Consider the following 26,972-nt stretch of genomic DNA (forward strand, 5'->3'; position numbering starts at 1 on the left):
CTGTTCCACAAGTCATGGTGCTGTTTCTTCTTGCTCTAATGAGCAACTAACTGCAAATGCTTGTTTTGACTTGCATTAAGAAACCATTTACAAGAAAAGGTTTTTCTTTTCATAATCAAAGTAGAATTCTTTTACCGGGAACTTACTTGAGATATGCAAACATTAATAAAGATATTAGGATCACTAATTGTTTATTAAAAACAAGCACAAACAGTTAAGGAATATATCAGACACATAATTAACCCTTCAGATTAGGTCTTAGGTGCAAAGTAGTCACAGTTCAATGTTTAATTTATAGGAAAAGGCATTCAGTGTGGGTGATCATGAACTTGTATAGCACAATACAAACACGGGTTACAGCAACATTCTTCATTTTCTGATACTCCTACTTTCATTTTTGCACATCGCAATTTAAATCATGCTAACTTTTTCTTGTCACCTAATGTCAGATATTCCATTTTATGAAAAAAACATTGAACTGTGTACATGAAACACCTCTAATCACCAACCAAAAGAGTTAATGTGTAATGGCAGTCACAGCTACTTTTTCTTGACTTCTCTGGAACAAACATTGCACCTTACCTCCCCTGCCTTATATGAGATAGATGAAGAACGAACTGCATTCCTTGGCTGCCTGGCTTTCTGCACTTTTAGACAATAACCCAATTTAATTGACTAAAATTAGATGGAACACTGCTACAAACTAATACAGATTAGCCTGGCAGGCAATAACCTCTCTTAAATACTTTGTATTACTTGCAAGTAGATTTTTCAGGCCAGGTTTTCAAAAATATTTGTCTATTTGAAAAGTTTTGAAAATTGTTAATGTGATATATGGATGGGAGAAACAAAGGAAATCTGGACACAAATCAAAGTCCTAAGTAATTTCTTCAGTTATATGCCATGCAAAATAATTTTTTTCTTAATGTTCACTCACCAAAACAATCTCCTTGGCCTGTACGGTAAACAGCTAGGCAAGCTGATAAGCAAGCAGCTATCCATGGCTGCAGTACATGAGAATGAGGCATGGCCTCTAAAAACAGAACTTAGAAAAAAAACCTGACTGCAGCTGTCACTAATAAAGAATAATTGTCTCTCAAAACAGTAATGCATGTAAGTGGTATGTAGACTACTGCAAAAAACCACAGAGGAAATTAAAATTTATACTTTTCCTGAGATTTCGCTAAGTCTTCAACAATGTAATTCATCATCATATACTTCCTAAAGCTGCTAATATTTAAGTAAACCTCATCTACACTGTTCTGGTTTCCATCATTCTCCACTCTTTCAGGTGGTGCAGGAAATCAAAATAAAACAGCTAATCCCAACTGTTTCTGACCAGCATTATTTCTCCTAGTGTTTTGACCAATGATCATTGTGTGCTTATGGGTAAACTTGAAAGTAAACATGTTTTAAAGATATATTTTTAAGATAAGCGCCTGCAGTCTTTCATCTTGTATCTGTAGCCTGGAAATCAATGAATGGCTGTGTATTCATAATTTCTATGAATCGCTGTCCCTAAATTTATACAGTAGCCTAAAAACTTATGGAAGACAGTGGATCATAAACTAGCTCAGCCAAGGAGCTTAATTATACAAATGTGCTACTGTGAGATGGCATATTCATTTTGCCCATTCCTGTAGCTGTTCGTGACTGAGTCATGCAGATTCAGCCCACTGTATGCTGCAGGTAGACACCACATGGTGACTTTAACAAGCCAGGCTGCTGAAGAGCACCAGAGGCAAAAGCTGGATAAATCCACCCAGAAAGGCATTTCTAGAGTTTAGCTTTAAGATATGTCTGCATTAGGTCAGCCCTGCAGAACTGATGCTGAGACCAATGAAGTAGGTGTTGTTATGAGCTGCACAAGAGCAAGCAGAGAGGAAAATTTGTTCGTTATAAGCCAAAAGCATGCTGCATCAGTTATGGTATCTATTCAAAGACAGGAACCTAATTTCATGGGGGTTGAAAACCTGCATGGCAGCAGCTGAAGACAGTGCACAACAAGCTTTGTTCTCTCTCCTTTTCACTGCTGAAAAAGTCACCAGTCACTTGTCTTTAAGGAAATCCACCTTGCTAAATATGCTTAGGAGTACGAATGAAATGTACATATTTTTTTAACGAATATATATCTATATGTGCCTATGTATATATGCTCCATGGTTTATTTATGTTCATACAGCCTGACTCAGTAGAAGCTAATATGCAGCCTTGATGACCTAAGCGACCAAACCACAGTGGCTACAGGGCTCCCCTTTGCTTCAGCTGGGGCACACAGCCCATTCCCTTCCCACAATGTAGACAGGATGCTGCCAACATGCAGAACATACAGTAAGTAGTCAAAGATTCCTATATAATCTGTTGGCCCTGCACCATGGATGGAGTTCTTGCTGTTCAGATTTGGTTGGCAAACACCAAGGGAATGCCTGATACAGGCTTCAGCTTCCTCTCTGCTGAATTCTTGAAAACTACTTCTTTTTTTGGGGCTCTGTTGCTGCAAACATCTAGTGGGAAGCAAACATCTAGTGGGAAGCAAACTTGTAGTGGGAAGCAAACATCGCTAATGCTGTCAGTTCCCATGGTTTTATTGTAAATCCTGTAAAATTTAATAAAAAGGCCACATGCACTGGAAGATAAATGCTACCTCTTATATATTTTATTACTGAATATCACAGATTTTACTTTATAAATTTACATAATGGTTTTCAAAATATATTCTCAGTTCTCATAAGATCCTACAAACCTGATAAGGAAAAGATTAAAAATACTTCCTTTACACCACACTCATGAACTGCACCTATTTTGTATTTGTTCCTATTGATGAGGTAGGAGTTTATTCACTATTTTATAACACCCTTGTTTTGTTGTAATACTGCTTTAATAGGGGTGTCTTATTAAAACATGTACAGCAATTTAATTAGTCCTATCCCAGCCATCCCCTTACTGAGAGTGATCAGTGGCATAAGAACAAAAAGAACATTATGGCCTGTTTGCCTTTAAGGTCAGTCCCATTAAACGATGCTGTCTTGCAGACCTATGAAATCAATTAAGAAGTACTTGCGAAGATAGCCAAGGAAAAGCTGTTTAAAGCCTTAACAATTTAAATACCCCCTGTCTTGATGTTAGCCCTATAAAGCTATTAGACTCCAGTCTGGATTGCATTAGCACTATGAAAGTCAGCTGCTAATCCTGTAACCACACTGCCTGCCTATCTCCTGCCCATGCTTTTACAGGAATTGTTTCTAGCACAGGTGAAAGAAGATGGGACACTGAAGATGTATCAGGCAGAAGAACATACTAATCTGAATAAAAAGTACAGAAAATAGTTGAGCTTCTTCCTTAAATAATATAGACATCCCTGGTTCAACGCAGAATAGGAGTAATTTGGATTTTTTATTTTTTGTTGAGGGGTTTTTGCCCCTAGAAAGTAAAATTTTAGCTGTCTTCATACTGAGAGCATTTCATTAGTGCAGGACTACTTATGCCAGAAACTACTGCAATTTGAGGACATTCCCAGAGAGCAAAGGAACTCCAGGGGATTCTGGATATGCTAAGGGCTAAGTACACTGGAACAGGATGAAAAATAATATTTTTTTTCTTATTTGGAGATTTTTCACACTAAGAGGTTTTCCAAACCTGGACAACATTTATTTATTCATTTATTTCCCAAAGAAATTTATTTATTCAGGTACTGAGCTTGGGAACTATTTTTCAAGCCATTTCTTCATATTTTTTTATAGCTCTTTGCATTTTATACAAATATAATTTGCCTAATAATTTTGTATTGCCAATTGAACCAGACTTCCAAATTGGAAAATACATTTTTACTTAAATAAAAGATAACCTTTAATCCATGAAAGAATGTTAATCTCAAGAATTGTCAAATGTAAAAAGTAAAACTACCAAAATGTGATATCCAAGTTCAGGAACTCATTAATCAGGCACTCGCATTTTTAATTCCTTCATGCACAATATTAAGTCAAAAGGACGCTGTAAGTTATTCTCTAAAAGCTATTGTTAACATTGTGTATTGGCTTTGCATGGCAAGGTTTTAGTAGCAGGGGGGCTACAAGGGTGCCTTCCATGAGAATCTGCTAGAAGCTTCCCCTGTGTCTAATACAGCCAATGTCAGTCGGCTCCAAGGCTGACCAGCTGCTGGCCAAGGCCAAGACCAGTAGTGATGGTGGCAGCACCTCTGCAATAACGTATTTAAGAAGGTATGAAAAAACCTTTGCAGCAGCAACTGCAAGCAAAGAGACAATGAGAATATGTGAGAGCAACAACGCTGTAGATGCCAAGAAGAAGGATGGTGATGTGGTGCTCCAGGTGCTGGAGCCCATGGTGAGGCAGGCTGTCCCTCTACAGCCCATGGAGGTCCATGGTGGAGCAGATATCCCCCTACAGCCCATGGAGGTCCATGGTGGAGCAGATATCCACCTGCAGCCCATGGAGGACCCCACCCCAGAGCAGGTGGATGCCCGAAGGAGGATGTGACCCCATGGGAATCTCACACTGGAGCAGGCTCCTGGCAGGACCTGTGGTCCCGTGGGGAGAGGAGCCCAGGCTGGAGCAGGTTTGCTGGCAGGGCTTGTGCCGCCACAAGGGACCCATGCTGAAGCCAGCTGTGCCTGAAGGACTGCACCCCATGGAAGGGACCCACACTGGAACAGTTAGTGAAGAACTGTAGCCCCTGGGATGCTTCTTATGTTGGAGAAGTTCATGGAGGACTTTGTCTCCTGGGGGAGGGACACCACGCTGGAGCAGGGGAAGTGTGAGAAGGAAGGAGAAACAGAGACATGTGATGAACTGACCACAATCCCCATTCCCTGTTCCCCTGCACCACTTGGAGGGAGGAGGTAGAGAAGTCAGGAGTTAAATTGAGCCTGGGAAAAAGGCGGGGGTGGGGGGGTGTAAGTCTTTTAAGATCTAGTTTTTATTATCTCATTATCCTAATCTGATTTTGATTAGTAATAAATTACATTAATTTTCCAAAGTCAAGTCTGTTTTGCCCATGGTGGTAACTGGTCAGTGATCTCTCCCCGTCCTTATCTTGACCATAAGCCTTTTGTGACATTTTCTCTCCCCTGTCCTGCTGAGGAGAGTGCTAGAGAGGTTTTGGTGGGCACTTGGCATCCAGCTAGCATCAACCCACTACATACTGAAACAAATTTCATCCAGATATTACTTAGAATAGTAAATCAACTCTTTCCATTGTCAGCAAGGAAAGCCACATACAAGACAGATTGCTCGCAGATAGGATGGTAAGAATTTCCTCTGCTCTTCTGACAGACACAAGCAGCAAAATCCTAGTCCAATTTAGTGCAAACCCATACCAGAACAGAGAGCTGAGCAGCCACTAACCATTAGGAAAATCCAGGTTTGGATCCAAATCCAGGCTCACCACTTCCCCACACACACTCTCCTCCTACATGCTGTCCCACTTCCAGTCATGTCACCTCTCTAGGACCTGCTTACCTGTCTGTCCTGCAATTGTAGCAAAGAGCCTGTGGGGAATCCTGGATGGGATCTTTAGTCCAGCTCTTATCTGGTAATACCTGGAGAGCAAGAATTAAAAACGACATGCTGTTAGATAGGTTGATCAAACATAAAATTCTGTGAGAACCCATCCTGGGCATCTGCACTCAAACAGAACTGCCCAAGAGAACAAGCATGCCCAGAAATACTAAGTCTTCTCTTCTGTTTTTTTGTTTTACCTAAAGTGGGTTTATACCGATTTTAATCAGGCCCCCTCCTATTTTACAGCAGGCAGAGTGGGCACAATGGCCTGGTGTATGACTAATGAGGAAAGATTGTGAAAAGCTCTTGGCTTCTTGTAGGGAAAAGAGACATAAAGAAATACCTACAATAAAAGACAGTGAGATCAGACAAGGAGTGACAAATTTAATACAAAACAAGGACAGAGGAAACTTCAGTGAAAAGACAACAAATGTGCTAAACTCACATCGAGGAAAATTCAATTTATACATGGTGATTATCATTCTGCTGACCCATATTGAGGCTACCAGATCATGAAAACATTACCATTAAACATAACTAAACCAGCTGTATTCTAGTGATTTGCTATTCCACAGGTGATCACTGTTAGATGAAGAAAGAAAAAGAAGACATCAGCAATTTCACCGGTTAAAGTATCACATGGTGCAGGTTACTTTCTAAAGTTTGCAAATATGAGCTCAGTCCAAGCAGAGAAAAACCCTCATCCCAGTCTTCCTTCGTCACCACTTTCACGAACAAAGAATAAGAGGCAGTGTACAGTACCTAACCCACTACATTGTAGCTCAGCAATACCTCCACCTGTTTGCAGATCTCCCACTAACCTGCTGTAACAGCATGTTCATGTCAATCCCACTTTCTCTGCATTTTCCCTCCTAAACCTTTTGTTTCTTTCTTTAAAAATTCTGTGTATTGCACAAGCACTTGCAGATATTTTTAGCCTGATTTCTACCTAAGCTTCTAAATACAAAAATAAAAGTTAAATTAGAACTGTAAAGGTCTACCCAACACCAAAAGATGCTCTGACACTTAGCAGATTTATTTCCTCAGAAGAGTATAACCATATGTGGAAATGAACAGTTAAAGCAACTTGTTTTCTGTGTACTGCTGTATAAACAACAGCTCATACAGGTTACACTTACCAATAAAATCTTTGCTGGGGGTGTAACATGGATAAACCAGATCTGTTGCTGCTAAGTTAAAAGCTGAAGGAAGGGGTTTGATGGGGAGAAAAAAACAACTTCAGAGGCTGAAGTTCACATTACCCTACCTACTCCAACCGGCAGATCCTTGCCAACTTGGATATAACACTAGCACAACCTTTGACATTTTTAGATATCTCTTTTAGGCAAGAATGTGGGTATGAAAACTCTCCATTTACATGTTAGTTTTCAGAAAAGAAGATGAAAGAAGCTCAGATTCTAAATACACACAGTATATCTAGTCAAAAACAATAGCAACTGAATCTAAACTGCCTGATCTTTCTCTCCCTTACGCTGCCCTTGCACTCTGGTAGGAGTTTTTAATTAATGCTATTGCTCCTGATTTCTTCCAGAACCGGTGCAAGAATTATGCTTAAGGCCCTTAGTATGTTCATTACGGTTATATGCAACCCAATATTTTAACTGGCAAAAATACCCTAATTGGACTACCCATACAATCTAACCACTTCTAAATAACAGCAACATGGTATTAAAGAAGGATTGCCACAGTAGTGTAACAGGACACTCCTTGGAATGCAGATATTAATGTTTTACTCTGTGTCTCTTCCACTAGACTTACTTCTAAAAATAACATCCTATAACTGTCTGGTTACCTCTTTTAGATTTTGGTGCTTAACTGGTGGGTTATCCTTGGCTAAAGGTCAAATTGACATCCACATGCTCTCTCACTCCCTCTCATCAACAGGACAGCAGGAGAAAACAACATAAAACCCAGAATGATATAAAGACAGGGAGATCACTTACCAGTTACTGTCATAGGCAAAACAGACTTAACTTGGTGGATATTAATTTGATTTATTTACTACCAGGTAGTAAGAAACAAAACCAAACATTAAAACATCTCCCACTACCCCACCCCTTTCTTCCCAGGCTCAGCTTCACTTGCTGACTTGTCTCCTTCCAAGCAGCTCAGAGGGATGGGAGTTACAGTACATTACAGCCCCTTTCTGCCACTCTGTCCTCATCACACATTCCCTGCTCCAATGTGTACCCTTCCACAGGCTGCCGTTTCTTCAGGAAATATCTAACTGGCTAACTACTGACACACTGTGATAATGTCTGTCTTCCCTCATCATGTGCTTCATGTTCAGAAGCATCTCAAGGAGCCCTGAATACTGTCATTAGGAAACTAATTTCCAGTGGCATGGCTGGCGCTCCAGATTAAGTCACGTAAAACTAGGGAGGCTATACATAGGTGCCTAAGGTGCCAGTTTCAAGGACCATGTAGTCGAAACTCTCAGTAGACTTAGAGACATTCAACTCCTAAAAGAGGATGCTGGACAGACCTTGGCTTCACTCATTCCCCAGACCAGAACTGCCGATTACAATAGAACCTTGGACATCCAAACTACATGAAGATCCCCCAATACTGGTGACTTCATAACAAGGTTATTTCCACCCATCGTTATTTCCTTTGCAAAATGGACTAGGTGTAATGACATAAAGGAGCTAGGTCTTCATCTTGTTCTAACCTTTCCCTGTTCATCTCCTTAATTTGGGCAAATATATTTGAACGTCAGAGAAACTGTAGAAGTCGTAAATAGACATCTTCCTGTGTACTCACCAAGTTTAATGGCTCAAAACAAAAAATGCACAGGAAAGTCATAGAAACCTAAGGAACTCTCAGATTAAGGTTAAAGGTCCAGATGTAAAGAGAATCTGGAGACTAGTAAGATCTGCAATATTAAGGAATGCAGCCAAAAATGCCACTTAGATCTTTTAAGCAATTGAACGTGTATTCATTCTTAATAAAAAGAATGACACTAATCAGTTAATAATAAACAATTTAATGCAGATTGTTTAGCACTTGATGCCAAAAGGTCTGGCCTTGATAATGCAATGGCATAAAATAACTCTGGTATACACCATCATGAAATTAGATACATTCCTCCTAAAGAAAGACTTTAGAGAGTGGTCCTATGCCCAGAAGAAACAAGAGGCTTCTGAATATCCTGTTGTTTCAATATCTGTGCAATTATGCGTATGTGTGCATTTCACTGCCTTGCCCCTCAAGGTACTGACACTGTTGCTCAAATAGATTAATGGCAGAGAAGGACACTGATGTAGAGGACTTCAGATTGAAGTCCCCCAACACCCCGGTGACGTTCATGGAAATTAACACACAGGGCAGTGAAAGTGTCAATGGCTCAAACCCAAAGATTAAATTAAAAATTAAATAAAAATAGAAATGCTCACAATTTTTTAGTTTATTCCTTTTAAAATTGAATAGCTTCCCTGAGAATCTTTGAGAACAAGTCATTTTTCAATGAAAGTTTCAGGGAAAATGTTAACTGCTCCAAAGAAGGTTATCAGTATCACAAGCAGAATATGAGCAAAGAACAGCTTCACATTGGGTGGCCAGAAAAAGATAAAGACATCCTCATTTGAGTTTCACCAGAACTTTTGTTGTCCTGTTAAAATAAAAAACCTGCACACAGGAAACCGAATAAAACCCATTACCTGGTTTGCTGGTGGGTTGGGTTTTTTCCCTATTTTTAAGCCACATATCAATAAGTAAGTCATAAGACATTTTAAGACAGGCAAATATTATCCATACCTCCTCAGAGCTTCCTCTGAGTCTTTGCAGGCAGGGAGAAATTGCCAAACAGTGACTTTGTGCCTAAGCAAAAGCATAAAAATTAATTTACTTGCTCCCACACCGTGAAGTTGAATGTTACTTCATAATAGTTTGTGCATTATGAGGAGGGTTTACCTGATTAAAATACAGGACACTGCAAGACACAGAGTCCCACATTTTCTTCAGCAGCAAACACAGATAAATAGCTTTGCTTCCCCAACCCACTGCCCTACACACCTCTTGGTTGTGCCTGTATAAATTATAGTGAGACCAATATGTAAAACAGAACCATATTAATGTGAGTGCAAATAACAAAAACTCCACTCTTTTTGTCAGTACCTCTATGGAAATCCACACTGTTGTATAACTGAATACTATGCTCAGTCCCTGCTAACAGGATGGTAGATGGAAAATGGTTTTGACATGCTAAGACCACTCATTCTGTTACAGTGAGGTACTGGCTGAATAAGAAATGGTGTAAATCATGCTGAAATGCTACAGGTACAGCTGACCATACTCAGAATTAAGCAAACTGTCTCCAGCTGGCTCTAAATACTCTCATTAGCAAGTAGCCTCACAGGTTGATCATCCTCATCAGTGTCTTCCAATCCACCTAAGCAAGAAGGATCAGTTTAGTGGTCTGAGCTCTCTGAAAGTCTGCATGACCTCTTCTTACCCGAGTGAAACATTTGCTGTGTGGACTGTGTGGTAGCAGAGCTTTGAGGCTGGGTTGCTTCCTGGGTGGAGGCAATTGCACAGACATCGCTTGTCCCTCTTTGTGTAAGTAGCTGCTGTCTGCGTTTCAGGCTTGGGAAAACAGCCTACAGACAAGGGCTTTATCTCTGTCCAGCTGAATGAACCTCTCCAAAATGATATAAGGCATGAACAGAAAACTACAAAGAATAGGAACAGGAAAGTCAAAATCTATATCTAAAACTGGAAATTCAGGTTGAGGTAAACATTGCAAAAGCCACCAAAATAGTTACAGGAGGTCCTCCACCACATATGTGCAGAAAAGGACTGCCTCATAGTGATATGGGGCTGACAGTAATGATAATTAAGAAATAACAAGCTATTTTGCCTTTTTTTTTTTTTTTTTTTTTATGAAGAGCACAAATAGGAAGGCCAAAGGGAAGGAGTACAAAGCTTTGAAAAAGATCATCACCAAGGTAGCTTGCTTAGTGGAGACGAAGATGGAGAACGAACTACACTTGGTAACAGGTTTACACCAAATCCAAGAAAACCATTAGGGTACAGAAGGGATGGTGATGAGCAGGAGCTAAACAATCATTTTGTAAAGGGGCTGAAAGAGACATCACTATGGGTCCCTGAGCATGGCACCAGAAAAACATGAAGCTTTATGGTAGGTTTTGAAGGAAAGAATAATTGGGAAACAAGTAAGAAGTTACAATTCCTGTTTTGCTACAATTAGGCTAAGTCTGGCTCATTAGAGTAGGCTAGGTAGTACCTCTCTTTGAGTAGTTGGTTTGTGGTGGGTTTTTTTTGTTTTGGTTTGTTGTTTTTTTTTCTTTTTTAAGACAACAGCAGTACAGAAAAGCTTATTTAGACTTCAGTAAAGTAGGGAGACCACGGAAAATTGCCAGCTAATGTGGAACAGGCGCTGTGAAGGGAAGATCAGGAAACAGCAAGCTGATTTTAAGAAAAGAACTAAAGGAACTTGGCACACTTAACTCAGCAAAACACAGAGCAATCAGATCCCCTCTCCATCTATAAATACATGGGGACTAAAAACATCAGGAAGGAAGAAGAGTGAGGTACAAGTACAACATTGGGACCAGAACAACCACGTATAAACTGCACATGAATAAATGCAATTTAGGCATAAGAAGTTGTAGCTGGCAAAAGAGTAAGACTGTGAAACAACCTCCTAACAGAAACAGGAATGAAAAAGCCAATTTGCTTTTAGGGGAAGCTCATTAAATTTCCAAATGATTTATCTGACATGGATTCTTCTTATTTGCAGGACCAATGTTATTTATGTAGGAAGTGCATACCACTCCAAGCCCGTTCACTCTTGCAAGACAGGTTGCATGGGTCACCCTAGTAGCAATGAATTTGCCATCAGCACTAGCCATTTGTGAATTGCTCTCCTTTAAAAATAAATAGGTAACTTGAATATTCACTTTGTTTGCCTGTGCCCAGGCACATATTAATCCCTGATGACCTGTACTGACTCACCTAGCACGCTGACGTTAAAGCCTCCCACAGCAGCCTGACTCCACTGACAGAAGGGTTGGGTCACACAGCCTCCCCTTGCCTCTCCCTTCAAGGGGCAGAGCTACTGACACCTTTCAGTCTCTTGGCACTGCAGTGGTCAGACCTCCTCTCAGGAGCACCAAGATCACTCTCTGATGTTAAGTGCTCACTTAATGATCAGATAGGGTGCAGAGGGTAGAGGGTTTTTTTACCTCCCAGTAATGACTGCATTATTATAGTTCACTCATTGAAGAAATATTTAATTTTAGTAGAATAAAAAGTTTTAGCTTCAGATACCTCATCTTGCTATCTCTAGTGGTCTAACGATATCAGAGGGCAGTACCTAATCCCAAAGGACTTACATCAAAACCAACAGAGAGGCATGTCAAGGGAGCAGGCTGGTACCAGCCCTGTTACTGACACTTTGGACTCCATCCTTCCCTTGCTTCCTCCTCTCAGATGAATGCTAGAGCATCTCAGCATTCATCTAGTCCTACAAGTAGCTGCCTATTCATCTCCCCCTGCCATTGACTGGTAACGACATTGTAAAGCCCAGGTTAAGAAGGGGTGACTAGTTTGAGAGAAGGAATTTGTTGGATCGTATTAATGCAATCACACTACTAAACCAAAGGAGCCCCAACAGACCAGAGTGCTTCTCCCTGATCATTCCTGCAGCATGGAAATGAAAAAGATTGACTCAATAACACTGTTGTAGGAGCCAGACAAGTTCAAATCTGCATAGCTTCCACCTGCTTTGAATTATACCTGAACAGCTACAAGGCTTAAAAAATCATCCTAAATAAGGCTACATTTTAATAAACAACTGTTAAGGTAATACGTACTTCAAACTAGCTGTATGCTGACCCTGATCGGTCATCCTGGAGTTTCTGTTGCTCCTGAGAGCAATGTTGGAGCTGCCCTCCAGCAGCCCCTGTCAGCAAAACTTCTTTGCTGTGTTACTGCTCCTGGGGAGCCAAGGCAGCACACAGTTCTGGAAGTCAATGACAAAAAAGCCTTACAGGCAAGCAAAAAAGACAGATGTCTTCATGAAAACAGCATGAGAAGAGACCTCAAATTGCTACGCAAGACATTCACTGACCATAAGGAAAGTCTGAACTCAGGGTTTTCAGCTGGAAAAAACACATTCCCTCTCTAGAAACACTACCAGACCTTTCTGTCCTGCACTGATGATCCCCAGAACAGGATTCCCAAGTGTGTTATCATCTGAGAGCTGCCTGCTACATGTTCCAGAAGTTCATGCAGGACAGAGGAAACATCTGTGATCATCCAGGCTGATTCTCAGAAAAACAGTAATCAGTAATTGCCCAAACACACTATTGTTCTCCGTACAGACACTAGGGGCTGAAACTTAAAAAAAAAAAAAAAAGCCTCATATTCAGTTAGCTTCATGCTGAAAATGTCAAAACCGAAAAGCAATACATATCTTGAAGATACAGGGAGAAAGCCTGGGTGAAGGAGGCAACCAGACCACTGTTGATTTCTCCTTTCCTTTCAGTGAAACAAATCAGAGGAATAGTCATCAAAAATTCTGCAACTTTGCATCAAACAATGGAGGATTTCCCTTGCTTGTGATAATGCTTTAGGTTACATATTTAAGATTCAATAATATTCCACAGATCTATAATATGTATAACTTAAACAGCTGAGCACTGTATTAATCTATCCCTCCTTCCTTTACTGCCTAATTTGTACATACATATTTAGGTGAGTTCTTTGGCAGGAATGCATGGGGAAAGGTCCTAATTTTACACCCAAGATTGCCGGCTCATAAATCAAGAATATAAAGTATCAGAGACATCATCGCATCGTTATATAAGCAAGTACCTGCACGGTACCCATGTGCAGGAGGTAGCCCTACACGCCCTTCCATCCCTGGATGCTGAAGAGCAGCCGGTGCCAGCGGCTCACAATCCGCCCCGCGCAAACGGTTTGTCAGCCACTGCGGCCTCGTGAGCGCCCCCCGCTGGAACAGAGGCGGCCCCCGCTGCTGCTGACTGGCAAAACCCATGGCTGCAGAGCAACGCTGACAGACCAGCGACCGACCGCGGGTACAGCCCGTTTCCGAGCTTCTAGGATATACCGGGTGCCCGCGCCCAGGCGCTGGCAGCGGGGCTGGGGGCCTGTGTGAGGCGAGGCCGGGGCTGCCCCGGTCCGGCCCCAGCCGGTCCCAGCCGGCCCCAGCGCCCCCCCGCAGGGCACAGCTGAGCCCCTCAGCCAAGCCGGGGGCGCCGGGGAGGGGGGCAACAGGTTTCCGCAAGGGCCACAGGCGGCCCAGGCAGAGGAGGAGGCAGCCGAGGGGGGAGCAGCAGCAGAGGCAGCCCCAGGCCGCAGCAGGAGGAGGGCAGGAGGTGCCGCAGGCCCGGAGCAGGGCTCCCCTGCAGCCCTGGCGAGCCCCCGCCGGGGCAGAGCCCCAGCCTGCAGCCCGGGGAGGGCCCCAGGCCGCAGCTGGGGGCTCTTTCCTGCAGGAGCTGCGGCCCTGGAGAGCCCCGGCGGGAGCAGGGGGTCCCTGAAGGGCTGCAGCCCGGGGCAGGGCCCGCGCTGGAGCAGGGAGACGGGGCAGGAGGCAGGAGCGGGGCTGAGGGGCTCACACGGGCCGGCACACGGCCCAGACCCGCCCCGGCCCGGGGGACAGGGGCCGGGAGCCCGGGGTGGGGGGAAGGTGGTGGGGAGACAGTTCTTTCTTGAGCCTCCTTTCCTCAGGCTCTAGACAAAGGCCAAGGAAAGGGTGGGAGGGAGGTGTTGGTTTAAAGTTTATCTTTGTTACTACCAAAATGTATTTTAATTGGCAGTAAATTGAATTAACCTTCCCCAAATAAAGTCTGTTTTGCCTGTGGTGGTAAGTGATGACCCTGTCCTTATCTCAACCCGTGAGCTTTTCCATCCTATTTTCTCCCCCTGTTCTGTTGAGGAGGAGTTGAATGAACAGCTGGGTGGGAGTCTGGCCCTTAGCCAAGGTTAACCCAGCACAGATACCCAACTTTTGCAATTACAAAAATATTTTTCTTTACATACAAGGGCAGAATATTTCATTTTGCAAGCATTTGCAAGCAAAGTGTATGCTACTGCGCCACAAAGAATCACATACAAACAGGGACATTTTGTTCTTAATCTCCATTGTTACAGGAGCTGGAAGTAAACTGACTCTGAAAGGAATACAGGGTGGATTATTATAAAGCTCTTTTATTGTTTTAAATGCACTATTAAATTCAAAAAAAATGAAAATAATTCTTATTCTGTTGCATTCTAAAGTGATCAAAACCCCCCATAAAACTAAAATCTAAACTTTGAAACTACGTTGCAAGCTCATTTCAAAACGCGTGATGTTTCCTAAGAACCTACACACATCTACAAACACCGATTCAAACATTTTCTCAATCAAATGCTGTTTCAAGAAGCCTTTTTGATGCTGTACCACAGGCTCCTGGCAGGGTATAAAAGAGCCCCAGAGAAAAGGAGCGAGCATGTGTGGCACAGGAGCTGCCAGGAGGCAGTAGGTGGTTGTTCACAGCAGCCATCACCATTCAATCCCATCAGCATTTCCTTCCCACCTTTTTGGCAGTAGGAGGAACACCTTAGCCAGGGCACCTTCCCCTCACTTTGGAAGCCATTGGAGGTGGCAAAAGGAAAGCTTTCCTCAGCCATCAGTGCTCAGTCTCATACAGAGACTGAACAAGGTGACAGGTCTATCTGGCAGCTTTCTCCGCGATGCCTGCAGCTGCTGTGCCTGGGCAGGGCAACAGGTTAGTCAAACACGACCACAGCACTCCAGACACCACAGCCATTTGTCAGATCAAGTTTCTGTGATTGTCACCCCAGTTTTATTACTAGGGTCTTAACATTTTTATGAAGGTACATCTAAAGTGTAAGAGGAGGGCAATCCATACGCTCCTTGCAGTACAGTAAGTAATGTAGCCCTTTTTGCTAGTTAGAAGGCACAGTGGGTTTACTGAAAGTGAACTTCTCACCTACAAGGAGACTAGCATGCAGGCACAAGGAAGCATTACAAAGGGAGTTGTGCATTCAATAAGAGGAAATAATTAAATTCCAAATGTATGGCAACCTCCTTCTTTGATTTTTTATTCTGACAGAAAATCCTGTTTTAACAACAAATCCTGTCCAGTTCTGCAAACCTGAGAGGTACTTGGTGTGACTCATTCTCACCCAAGCAAACAGTATGCAAAGGTTCTCTGCATCTTCTGAAGGTGCTCAGGATCTCCCAGGATCAAACACTGTGTCTTAAGTCCAGGGTTTAGGGCTGGAAGCTCTCAACAGCCAAATGCTCTGGGTACAACATGGTAAAGATACAAACAAATTTTGGTGAATGAACACAAGTTAACAGGATGGCTCCCGTATTTCAGTGCATTACTGAATCGGAGCCTACACTTGCCACTTGATGCTTTTGAGGCAAGGCTTTCATTCGGATCCAGGTAAGCCACAACCTCTATCAATTTTATACTTCTATCTTCTTGTAGATTTCATCAGATCATCTCTTCCTTTTAGAAACTTGTAACCCTACAGGCCAAAAAAGCTCCAGCCCTCGCATCTCTGCAGCTATCTGACAATTAAACCAACCAGCATTCTTTACATCTCCTTTTATGCTCACCTCAGGGGCTCTTGCCCTTTTATGCTCATCAAAGCAGCAATGCTGCTTATTTGGTCCCATATCCATACTCTTAAAGCAATTTGCCCTTTACTTCCCTCTCAGATAGCATAGTAAAGTAGGGATGAAGAGGAGTGGGCAGTAGCATGATGAACAGCAGACTAAAATAAAAGAAACATTCTTTATTGTTAGAAAAGAAAGACAGGGGAGGGAAAGGGTAGAAATATTAGGACCCCAATAAGGATATGAGCACTTATATCCTTGTCTCAAAGCAATAAGAAACCTTGAAAACATAGTTTAATTTAGTGTCACAGTCAAGTAGTAACCTTTTTCAATCTGCTGTTACAATATACAAACAGCTAGAGATCAAGAGATTTTATGCTCTTTAACTAAAGCATCTGGAAAACCTTACACTGTGATAATCTCAGAGAGATAAGTAATCCTTAACTGTTCTGGTGCAAACAAGAGGCACTCTATAGCGATCCTTTAATAGACATGAGAAGAGCTGAATATTCCTGAAGGTCGTTCTTTCCCTTTTTTAATTCAAACTTTTACATTACATCTTTTTTACTAGAGTAAGACAAATATGGTGTCTCATGAGAGTTCTAAAGTGTTTTTGTAATGCCTGTAGACTGAAATGGACAAGCAGATTTGGAGATACTGTTATTTACACTAAATTTTCTTAAGTTTTATATCCCACTTCTAGAAACAGCAGACAACAGAAAATGATAGCCAGGAAATGGCTTCTCAGAGGCCACTTCTTTAAAAATTATACAAATATTCTCATATCTCAGAGCTTCTATCATAATCCTAGGACAAGTTACGACACTTGGTCCATCCAGCAGATCCCAAAATTCTGTTGTCACTAAATTAGTCAGTTCAAATATCTGGGAGTCTCATACAAGTTGCACACTTCCTGTGACGGAAGAAAGTCACACAGATAGGTCAAGTTGCATGCTCTCAGCTTAAGATTTGATTTGTCCCATGGCTATGCCTGTATCTCATGCAGTTTCAGGATGGTGTCCTAGCCCATGATGCCAGCCAGCCATGGCTCTAGTACTGATCTACGATCACTGGACTGTTTCAGTCATTGCTGGCTGGCTGGTAGAACAAGGGAAGGAGAGGAATCGCATGAGCATACTGCAATTGGAAAGTGCCTCCCACCAAGGCCCAACATTACAGGAGCCAAGAGGGAATTCACACTTAACTGCTGCCTCTTCTACCCATAGCAATTTGGTGTTACAGTCCCTGCTTCACATCACTGACCCAACACATCAGGTCTCTACTCTGCTCAGGTGCATCAGCAGGTGCAAAGTTGAAGCATCTGGCAATAGCACACAGAGCACTTCACAAGGATGATGCAGTGCTGCATAAAACTGAGCCCAGAGATGGCAGATTGGTACCAGAGCAAAAAGAAATTCAGAACAGCCACCCATTGTAAACTCTAAGAGTTCAGCATTTCTGTCTGGGTCCAGCTGAATTCTTAAGGTGCCCATCAGAAAACAGAAAATTATCCCAGAAGTACAAAGACACTATTTCTGTGGTTCGTGCTGAAAAGAAGCTTTATTTGTTCTTGTTGGATATTTTTGGAGGGAGGATATTTTTTTTTTGCATTCAAATCCAATAATCATAGAATATCTCAAGTTGGAAGGAATCCATAAGGATCATCAAGTCCAACGCTCTGCTCCTCACAGGACTACCTAAAATTAAATCTTATGACTAGAAGCATCATCCAGACACTCCTTGAACTCTAACAGCCATTTCCTAAGATGTGTCAGGTGGGTTCCAGAGAGGAATTTCATCCTGTTCTCTTTTGAAGCCTGATTCCATGAACTCATTACAACTCGATTTTCTTCTGTTAAAGAGAATGAGGTTGTAATGGTTAAGCTCTTCTCAAAATGAAGTTCCAAATTCAGAGAGACAGCCTTATTTATGAGGGTAACTCCTATGAGATGTAAACACAGATTAAGACATGACTCTGTCATATATAGAACAAATAAAGAAATAATAATAAAAAAGAGGCAGTATTCCTATTCTAAAAGACAAAAGATCTCAGTACAGAACCAGAAACAAACATTCAAACAACAGCTAGGAAATGTATGCTTTTCAGTGTTTCATGATTTGAATGTAGAGCAAAAACTGTACAGTTTTTGTACAAACAGAGCATTAGTTTTTTGACATTTTACATATCCTGTACAATTCCACAAGACAATAAAAAAAGTTATATGCCCCAAAACTGTAAAAGAAATAATGCAACCCCTTGACTGTGTTATAAATACGTTCTATGACTGGAAGTAAAATTTTTAGCAAAGGAGAAATTAGAGCTTTAGTGTCAGGCAGGAAAGGACCATTCGAGTTCTCTCTCAAATGAAAAAATAGGATGTAGTACATTAAGAACAACTGCATAAAAATCAGGACTTGGCTAAGTAATAATTGGAGCCTGTGTATCTAAACAAGCAAATTCCGGTCCTTGAAAAACAGCTTGAAAAACTGTGGCAATTAATGGATAAGTAAGCTATAGAAAGGAAATATTAATGGATGCAAGAAATGAAGGAACTGGTAGAACCGTTAAAACTTACAGTAACATCAAAGACTTTAGGAATGCTTAGAGAACACAAAGCAGAAAAAAAGTAGAAGATGGATGAATGCAATAAGTTTTTATTAGAAAAAGATGCAAAATCATCAAGAATTTACAGCTTGTGACAAAGACAGAAACTGGTGGCACAGTTACAAGACCTGGAGAACAGAGATACTGAAGTCTCAAAGACTGCAAGGTAGTTGGAACAACAATTATAAAAAAATTAAGAAAGTGAAAACAGAATTAAAACAAAATGAAGACAGATTACGCAACAGTACAATAACCTGATTCAGATGTCTGCTCTACTGTTTAAATTGGATGATAGAAGGTATGGTGTACCTACAGAAAACAGTTCTGATCAAGTGCTAAAGGAACAGTTAGAGGCAGAAGAGGAAGCACTTCTGACAAAAGAAAGAGAACGAAGCATTATTAGACCAAACAGAACCACAGAAAGGTAATTCGATCAGTAAAAATTAGGACATATCACAGCTGAACTTGCAGCTAGAGATGCAGGAAAACAACAGGCCAACATCACTCAGCTTCAGTCAAAGGAAGCACACGTGAAGGCGGACGCGGGTGTTGTGGGTTAACCTGGGCCCGCTGCCAGAACTCGCCCAGCCTCCCTCACTCCAGGGCTTCAACAGAACAAGGGGAGGGGAAGAGAAAAAAAGCTCTTGGGGTCAAGGCAAAGTCAGGGAAATCACTTAGCAGTTACCACCGCAGGCAAAACAGACTTTATTTAGATAAAATTAAGTTCATGATATTTAAAAGTTGAATACAATGTTGAAGGGGGGAAAATGAAATCACTTTAACCCCATCAACTCCTTTTTCCTAGGCTCAGCCAACCACTCTTTCACACCTGACTTGTCTTCCCGCTTTTTTCCCAGGCTCAACCTTACGCTTTCGCTCCCAGCGCCTCCACCTCCTTCTCCCTGCCACATGGCACAGGTGCTGGGGGTCGCTGTCAGTTTGTCCCTGACCCTCTCAGCCCCCCCTGCCCCGTCTCCCTGCTCCAGCGCGGGCCCTGCCCCGGGCTGCAGCCCTTCAGGGACCCCCTGCTCCCGCCGGGGCTCTCCAGGGCCGCAGCTCCTGCAGGAAAGAGCCCCCAGCTGCGGCCTGGGGCCCTCCCCGGGCTGCAGGCTGGGGCTCTGCCCCGGCGGGGGCTCGCCAGGGCTGCAGGGGAGCCCTGCTCCGGGCCTGCGGCACCTCCTGCCCTCCTCCTGCTGCGGCCTGGGGCTGCCTCTGCTGCTGCTCCCCCCTCGGCTGCCTCCTCCTCTGCCTGGGCCGCCTGTGGCCCTTGCGGAAACCTGTTGCCCCCCTCCCCGGCGCCCCCGGCTTGGCTGAGGGGCTCAGCTGTGCCCTGCGGGGGGGCGCTGGGGCCGGCTGGGACCGGCTGGGGCCGGACCGGGGCAGCCCCGGCCTCGCCTCACACAGGCCCCCAGCCCCGCTGCCAGCGCCTGGGCGCGGGCACCCGGTATATCCTAGAAGCTCGGAAACGGGCTGTACCCGCGGTCGGTCGCTGGTCTGTCAGCGTTGCTCTGCAGCCATGGGTTTTGCCAGTCAGCAGCAGCGGGGGCCGCCTCTGTTCCAGCGGGGGGCGCTCACGAGGCCGCAGTGGCTGACAAACCGTTTGCGCGGGGCGGATTGTGAGCCGCTGGCACCGGCTGCTCTTCAGCATCCAGGGATGGAAGGGCGTGTAGGGCTACCTCCTGCACATGGGTACCGTGCAGGTACTTGCTTATATAACGATGCGATGATGTCTCTGATACTCCATAGTCTAATTCATCAGTCTTTCCTCACAGGTCAGGTTCTCCAGCCCTGCTCTGATCACCTTCATGGCCCTCCTTTGGACCCTTTTGAGTCTGTATCTTTCCTGAATAGCGAGGACAGAACTGAGCACAGCAGTCCAGCTGTGGCCTGACAAGGGCTGAGTAGCGTGGGGTGATCACATCTCTGTCTCTGCTAGTAATGTCCCAGTGGATGCAGCCCAGGATCCCATTTGCCTTCGCTGCCGCAGCAGCTCGCTGCTGACTCCTGTTCAGCTGGTTGTCCACCAGGACCCCCATGTCCCTTTCAGCAAGGCTGTTCCCCAGCCACCGCAGGTGCTGGCCTGTACTGGGCTCTTTGGTTGGGTCATCCCAGGTGCAGGACTTTGCATTTGTCTTTGTGAAACTTCATACAGTTGTTGCTCGCCCGCTGTTCCAGCCTGCCCAGGTCTCTCTGTAAGATCGCTTTCGCTTCTGACATGTCCACCTCACCACCCAGCTTGGTGCCATCAGCAAACCTGGTGAGGCTGCTGTCAATCCGATCATCCAGATCATTTGGAGATGTTGAACAGTGTGGGGCCCTTTATGAATCCCTGGGTGACCCCACATGTGACAGGCTGCCAGTCTGAGAAAACACATTGATCACCACCCTCTGGGTGCAGCTTGCTAGCCAGTTTCTCACAGACCCACCATCCAGTCTGTACCTTCTCAGCTTGTCTAGGCAGAAGCTGTGGGAAACAGTGTTGAACACTTTGCTGAAGTTCAGTATCTCATCTGCTCAGTCAAGCTCTGTGCAGACTCATTGCAGGGGAGACAGTGCTGCTACACTTTTCTGCAGTCTTTCTGTAACCTAAGTCAAACCATATCTAGGTCCAGTTCCCTCCCGTATGTGAGATCATCTGCATCTTTTTCTCTTCTCTGTGGTTATCCATATGGTATTATTTTCATCCCTGCTGAGGCTGTTCCTGTTCTCACTGAATAAAAAATTCAACTGGATCTCAAATCAGCTTTGTATGTTAAGCATTAGCAGAAGTAAGAATAAAAACTGAGGACTCAACTGACATAGGTGAATTCTCTGTGGTAGAGCTACAAATTCATATTTCTCTAAGCCTTTTTCCTATTTCAGAATACAAGGACTCACCTAACTTGTTCCATACATTCACTATATATCAGATAAAGTGGACTTGTAAATTCCAGTCTGGAAATCAAAGCACCTAAACATTTGCTGTGATAACACTAAACACCATCAGACTCAAGCCTCTCTGTGGATCTGGATCTTCATGTCAGCATTTAAGGTACTAATGACAGATAAGTGATTTTTTTTATCAAACATGAGATCCTCCAAAGGGAGCCAGGACTCCTTATACTTCTATCACAGGCAAGTGTAAAAAGAATCTCAGATGATACCTCAGCCTGCAAACTTGGTGTTTCATTGTAGTGGAGTAAATGTTAATTTCATCCAGATAATAATTCTAGCAATAGCCTGATCTTACGAATATGCTCTTCCCATCAGGAGCATCACAAGAGTATGGATAGACGTCGGTGAAGTAATCCTAATCTGTTTATTCTTTCTCTCTCCACCCAACTAAACTGGCATTCTACCTTTAGAGAATTAAAGCCTCACTGGCTCACTTTAACTGTTTTCCTACAAATAGCAAAGATTAGTGACAGCCAGGACTTTTAGTGCCTCAATTTAGTGTATTTTGTACCTTGCTAATTTGGTTAGCAGAGAATCTTGTGAAATACAGGATGCCATCTGACACTGGGCTAATCTTTGGACCGGACCATCCTAAAAGCTCATTGTTGATCTGCAGGCAGTTCATAGGCTCAACTATCAACTAATGTCTGCAGGGCTAGAAGCAGTGCAACAGGTCAAGAACAACCTATCATTTCTTTCAAGGAGGGAAGCATTAGGAGCTGAGAACGGTGGCAGATTTTAATGACTTCTTCCTAGCAAGAAGATACAATAGAAGGACAAAATGTTATCGATCAGCTGAAAAGAGTATGAAAGTAATCTAGGTGCTACAAAAGCTTGAGTGAGTTTGAAATTCTGTTAGGAATTTCTCTCAGAGTTCATAAAAAGTTATGGCAATGTCAAGACAGGAAAGCAGAGTCAGCTACAGGAACTCAGTTAAACCATGGAACAGGGATTTCCAGAAACTTGCGTCATTTGCATGTTATCTGAAATGGCATATAATATGTTGTGCATCACAGACTACTAGTACTCTTGATTGTTTTCCATCTTACTGGGATGCCACATAATCACAGACAGGACAAGTGAAGGAAGACAGAACCAACATGGAACTTTTTCCAATAACTTTTTTCTAATTGGTAAAATGTTCTTAAAGAAAAATGTTTGATCTAAAGTGCTAACATGTCAATGAAACAGTTTTATCTTGTTCTTATAAGGCCATTGGTGAGATCTGCTAGAAAATCACACATATCCATACCTTTTTTTCAAACTAATGGGAAAGCTGGATGCCTGTTGTGACTCGTAATGCAATTTGAATTCAAATTTGAGCGTAGCATGTATCACAGACCAAGGATTTTCAGAGAAACCCTGTGTAGAAATGAGTTTGACAGCTTTAAGTAATGAAACAAAAATTGGCAGAAGCTCAGGTTAGATTAAAAAAAAAAAAAGTTTCTTACCTTTCAATGTATACAGACCTATCGACTTCATTCTCTGAAATACTTTCTACTGGTTTATTCTCTAAAAACTGCCGATGTATGTAGCCTTTCAATAACTCCATAAGGTAGGGGAGCACAGGTGTATTTTCTTTATCTGAACATAGTTAGGGCAAGCCCTAAATAGATTTGTTCTTCCCAAACTGGTAATGTTACCTACTGGCTTAAATTACCCATTTAGTAAAATCTGAATGCTTATGTACTGTGCCCATTGCCAAAAGTAAGAACTTGAGACCAGTATGTTTTCTGTTAAGTGATTTAGCCTACTTTCTTTGTCCAGTGGTTGAACAAGCCATAGCTGCTCTTATCTGAGAATCTTCCAACCAGTCACTTTTCTTAAGCTCTAGTAGGTCTATTACATCAATTTATTTCTCTCCACTGCTTCACAAAGTTTATCTTGTGATGAGGACATGTGAGTCCTGGCAATATCTAAACCAAAGAGAATATATTCAACTGGTCAGCAAAAAAAAATCACTAAATAAATGAAAAATTCACAGCTTCCTCAGCACTTTTGGTGTTGGCTGGTTGCAGACATCGCTCTAAACAGTCACATTATAAACTGACTTCTCATTTGTTGCAGGACATCATTATGAAGATTTATCATGCATAGCCAAACAGGAACAAGAGGTTACTAAAGAACAGATCGTTTTTCAGCTGCATTTTATTTGTAATACCTTTTCTTGGCAGATGTTATCCCCACAAATGAATGAATGTTCTGAAATAACAAAGTGGACATGGATTGATGGGAGAAATTGATCTCCGTTTATTAATGTACTTCTGCTGCAGCAAGCACATTAAGTAATTAAAGTGCTAAAAAAGATCTTCCCATCCAGACACACAATATACTGAATTCCCCTAATGCAAGGACAAAGGCCAACCATTTTTTTTCCATTGCATCTCAAGTGCACCTTGTCGGCGGTATACACACCATATAGTTTGATTGCATCCATAGAATTAAACTATTCAGTTACAGAAATGGTTATAATCTCAAGGCAACTCTAAAGAATGAAGTATCAAAAAAGAGTAATGATTTTGGGTTCCTAACATAAGGAACCCAAATCTTAAAAGGATATGATCTGGAGATGGTGTATAGTTTTCCATTCTGAAGATTAGACTTTGGGGTGTTTTAAGCTGAATACAAAAATTTCTGGAAAATAAAAGTCAGAGACACTCTGGAACAATTTTTTCCCATGCACAATGATGTTTTCTACTATCACAGCATCTGAGCATTTGAGATTGTACCCTGTTAAGAACAATCTTCCGAGATATTATTACTACTCCCATGTTTGTAGAGAAGATGATTGCTGATGAGCTGCTCATATTGCTGATGAGTAAAAGGCTGTTCAAGCCCACCTCAAGAAATTTCCCGAACTCATTACTCACTGCAACAAATAATAACAGCCATAGATCATTTGGGTTTGAAACAGTTACATTAAAATGCACCTCACAAAACTGTGCTAAAGTGTGTGGACAGTATTGCAAAGAGACAGGATTTCTTCACATATAGGGCAGGGCAATAGACCTGAACTACGTCTCCTAGCCACTAAGCAGTGCTTCGTCTCTGAAAATGATGGGCAAGGGGCACTAAGTTAGAGACATAACAGAGAAAATTTACTTGTGTGATTTTTTTCTTCGACCTTAGTTTGCATGGCAATGTGAAATTTTTCACATACATTTCCCAGCAGTCATTAATACAGAGTTAAAGTCAGGCATGTCCAATATCAGAGGGAAAATACTGGACAACATGGTTATTTAAAACAAACACATGTTGGAGAGCCCAGAAATGTTATATTAATTTTAGAGCTTATGAGAACTCCAGATGTCATCACTTCTCAACCCATACGGGCCAGATTCACCATTTGTTCTGCTCCTGTTTGGTGTCCATGTAGCACAACAAGAACTGGCTAAGTCATATGTCGAGAAAATGTGCTCACTTCAGTCACACTTCACACATGGGATGGCAGCTGATTTTTCTTGGTCATGAACACTAGAACGATAGCTAGTCACTAAAACAACTCATTCAAAAGTATTCATTGCACAACCATCAGCAAACTGGCCTCTGTTTAGCCATAGGTATCGGGGGGGGGGGGGGGGGGGGGGGGGAAGTTTAAGTGTAGTCCAGTGAACCAGTACATTCACTTTCTACCTTTTTTTCTGATCCTAGTCTCGTTACAGTTGCCTAAGATTTTTCCCATTGGTAGAATATAAACAACTAGGACTTAAGAAAGACATTTTGAAGGATCAGTAAAGGCTGTAAAGTGATTTTTGATCCAAAGGTAAAAGGTGGTGATACTTATGCAGAGCACAGTTTAATACAGATACTCTGGCTACACAGGTGGAAAGCTTTGTACACACCAGGAGAATTCAGAAGTCAGGAGGTAAGGATACAGACAGAGAAAGCATTCTGTTTGCTCCTGGGAGACAAACAATAAAATATATCATACAGACAGTGCTAGCCAAGAGGAATGTGATGCAAACAGATGGGATCCACTCTCTCAGGAAATAATATTCAAGGTGTGACGTTAGATTAAAATCTTGGGTAAAAAAATATCATTAAAAAGAGAAGAAAAAACTAAAATGAAACTTTTGGGACTTAGCCAACTTTTAACGCTCATCAGTCATTAACCTGGAAGTCAGCGCATTCTATCATCTGTAACATTAAAAATTGACCACCGTAAGATTTTCTTCAGAGCTCTTGGTGTGTAATTGGGCAGTGCTTTGCCCATTTTTATGAATCCAATTAATAAAAATATTTCTACAAGCAGAGATCTTAAATTTAAGGTATTAATCTCTGGAGTATCACTGAGTGGCTTTGATCACCCTTAAGAAAGTTAGTTAAGTTTTAAGTTCAGCAAAGCAAAGGCTTCCATTTAATAGGCTAAACCCTTGTCTCTGAGGTGAATTTCTACTTGAACCAATAGACTTTATACCATAAGTGGTTGCTTTTCATTCATGGGTCTTCTAGAGACAGTTGTGATCTTCACTGATGCACTGAATTCTAACTGCTTTACCCTCTGAGAATTTGTGCTTAATGATATCATGGGGAGTTGATGACACAAATGCCGTAAGTTCTTAGAACTGGGTGACATTAAGTGCAGCATTGAAAATTGGGCTGCTTCAGGATGTGACGCATTTGTTGACGAACTGGACGCAATAACTTCAAGACTTAAGGTATGGAGCTTTGCATATAGATGACAAGCAGAACTTAATTTTATTTGTAAACTGCATTTCTCAGCTAAAAGAACTTTTTAATGATAATTAAATAAACCTATTTTGTGCTGTAAGCTAAACAGCTAGACAAATTACTGGACACCATGAATCTGATGATAAATCACTAAGACGTAGTGTCTACAGCACAGGCTGAAACCGAGTGATGCAGAAGGAAGCTGCACAGGGTTGTGTCTGTGCTGAGGAAGGCTATGGTCACACTCATCCTGGAGTCAAGGATACATTCAGGCTAGAAGGGAACCTGGGTGATCTCCAGCCTGACGCCTGCTCAAAGCAGGACCGATTACTGAATTTGGACTAAATTGCTCAGGGCCATGTCCAGTCAAGTCTTGAAGATTTCCCAAAATGGAGATTCCCCCGCCTCTGGACAGCAAACTCCAGAGCTTGACTAGCCTCATAGGATCTTTTATTTTTTTTTTCTCTTCCCCTCCCTTGCAACCAGGAACTGCAGGAAGAGGCCAAGTCTCGCTGTTCTCTCAACAGCTTGTCCTATATTTAAAGACAAGATTTGCTGCTGGTGATTATGCTATGCTTCCCCTAGGGATATGCACAGTGTGTAACA

At 42.4% G+C, this 26,972-nt stretch overlaps 1 protein-coding gene across 1 annotated transcript in view; it reads right to left on the minus strand.

The window, feature by feature from the left end:
• The window catches only part of FAM135B (family with sequence similarity 135 member B), a 231,043-nt gene that overhangs the window by 125,698 nt on the left and 78,373 nt on the right, over window positions 1-26,972 (minus strand). The window contains exon 4 of the mRNA XM_055705977.1: window positions 5,476-5,555. Coding sequence (XP_055561952.1) covers window positions 5,476-5,555 — 80 coding nt within the window. The remainder of the gene's footprint in view (window positions 1-5,475; window positions 5,556-26,972) is intronic.

Source organism: Falco cherrug, chromosome 3, assembly GCF_023634085.1.
Source record: "Falco cherrug isolate bFalChe1 chromosome 3, bFalChe1.pri, whole genome shotgun sequence".
In the NCBI taxonomy this organism is placed as follows: Eukaryota; Metazoa; Chordata; class Aves; order Falconiformes; family Falconidae; genus Falco; species Falco cherrug.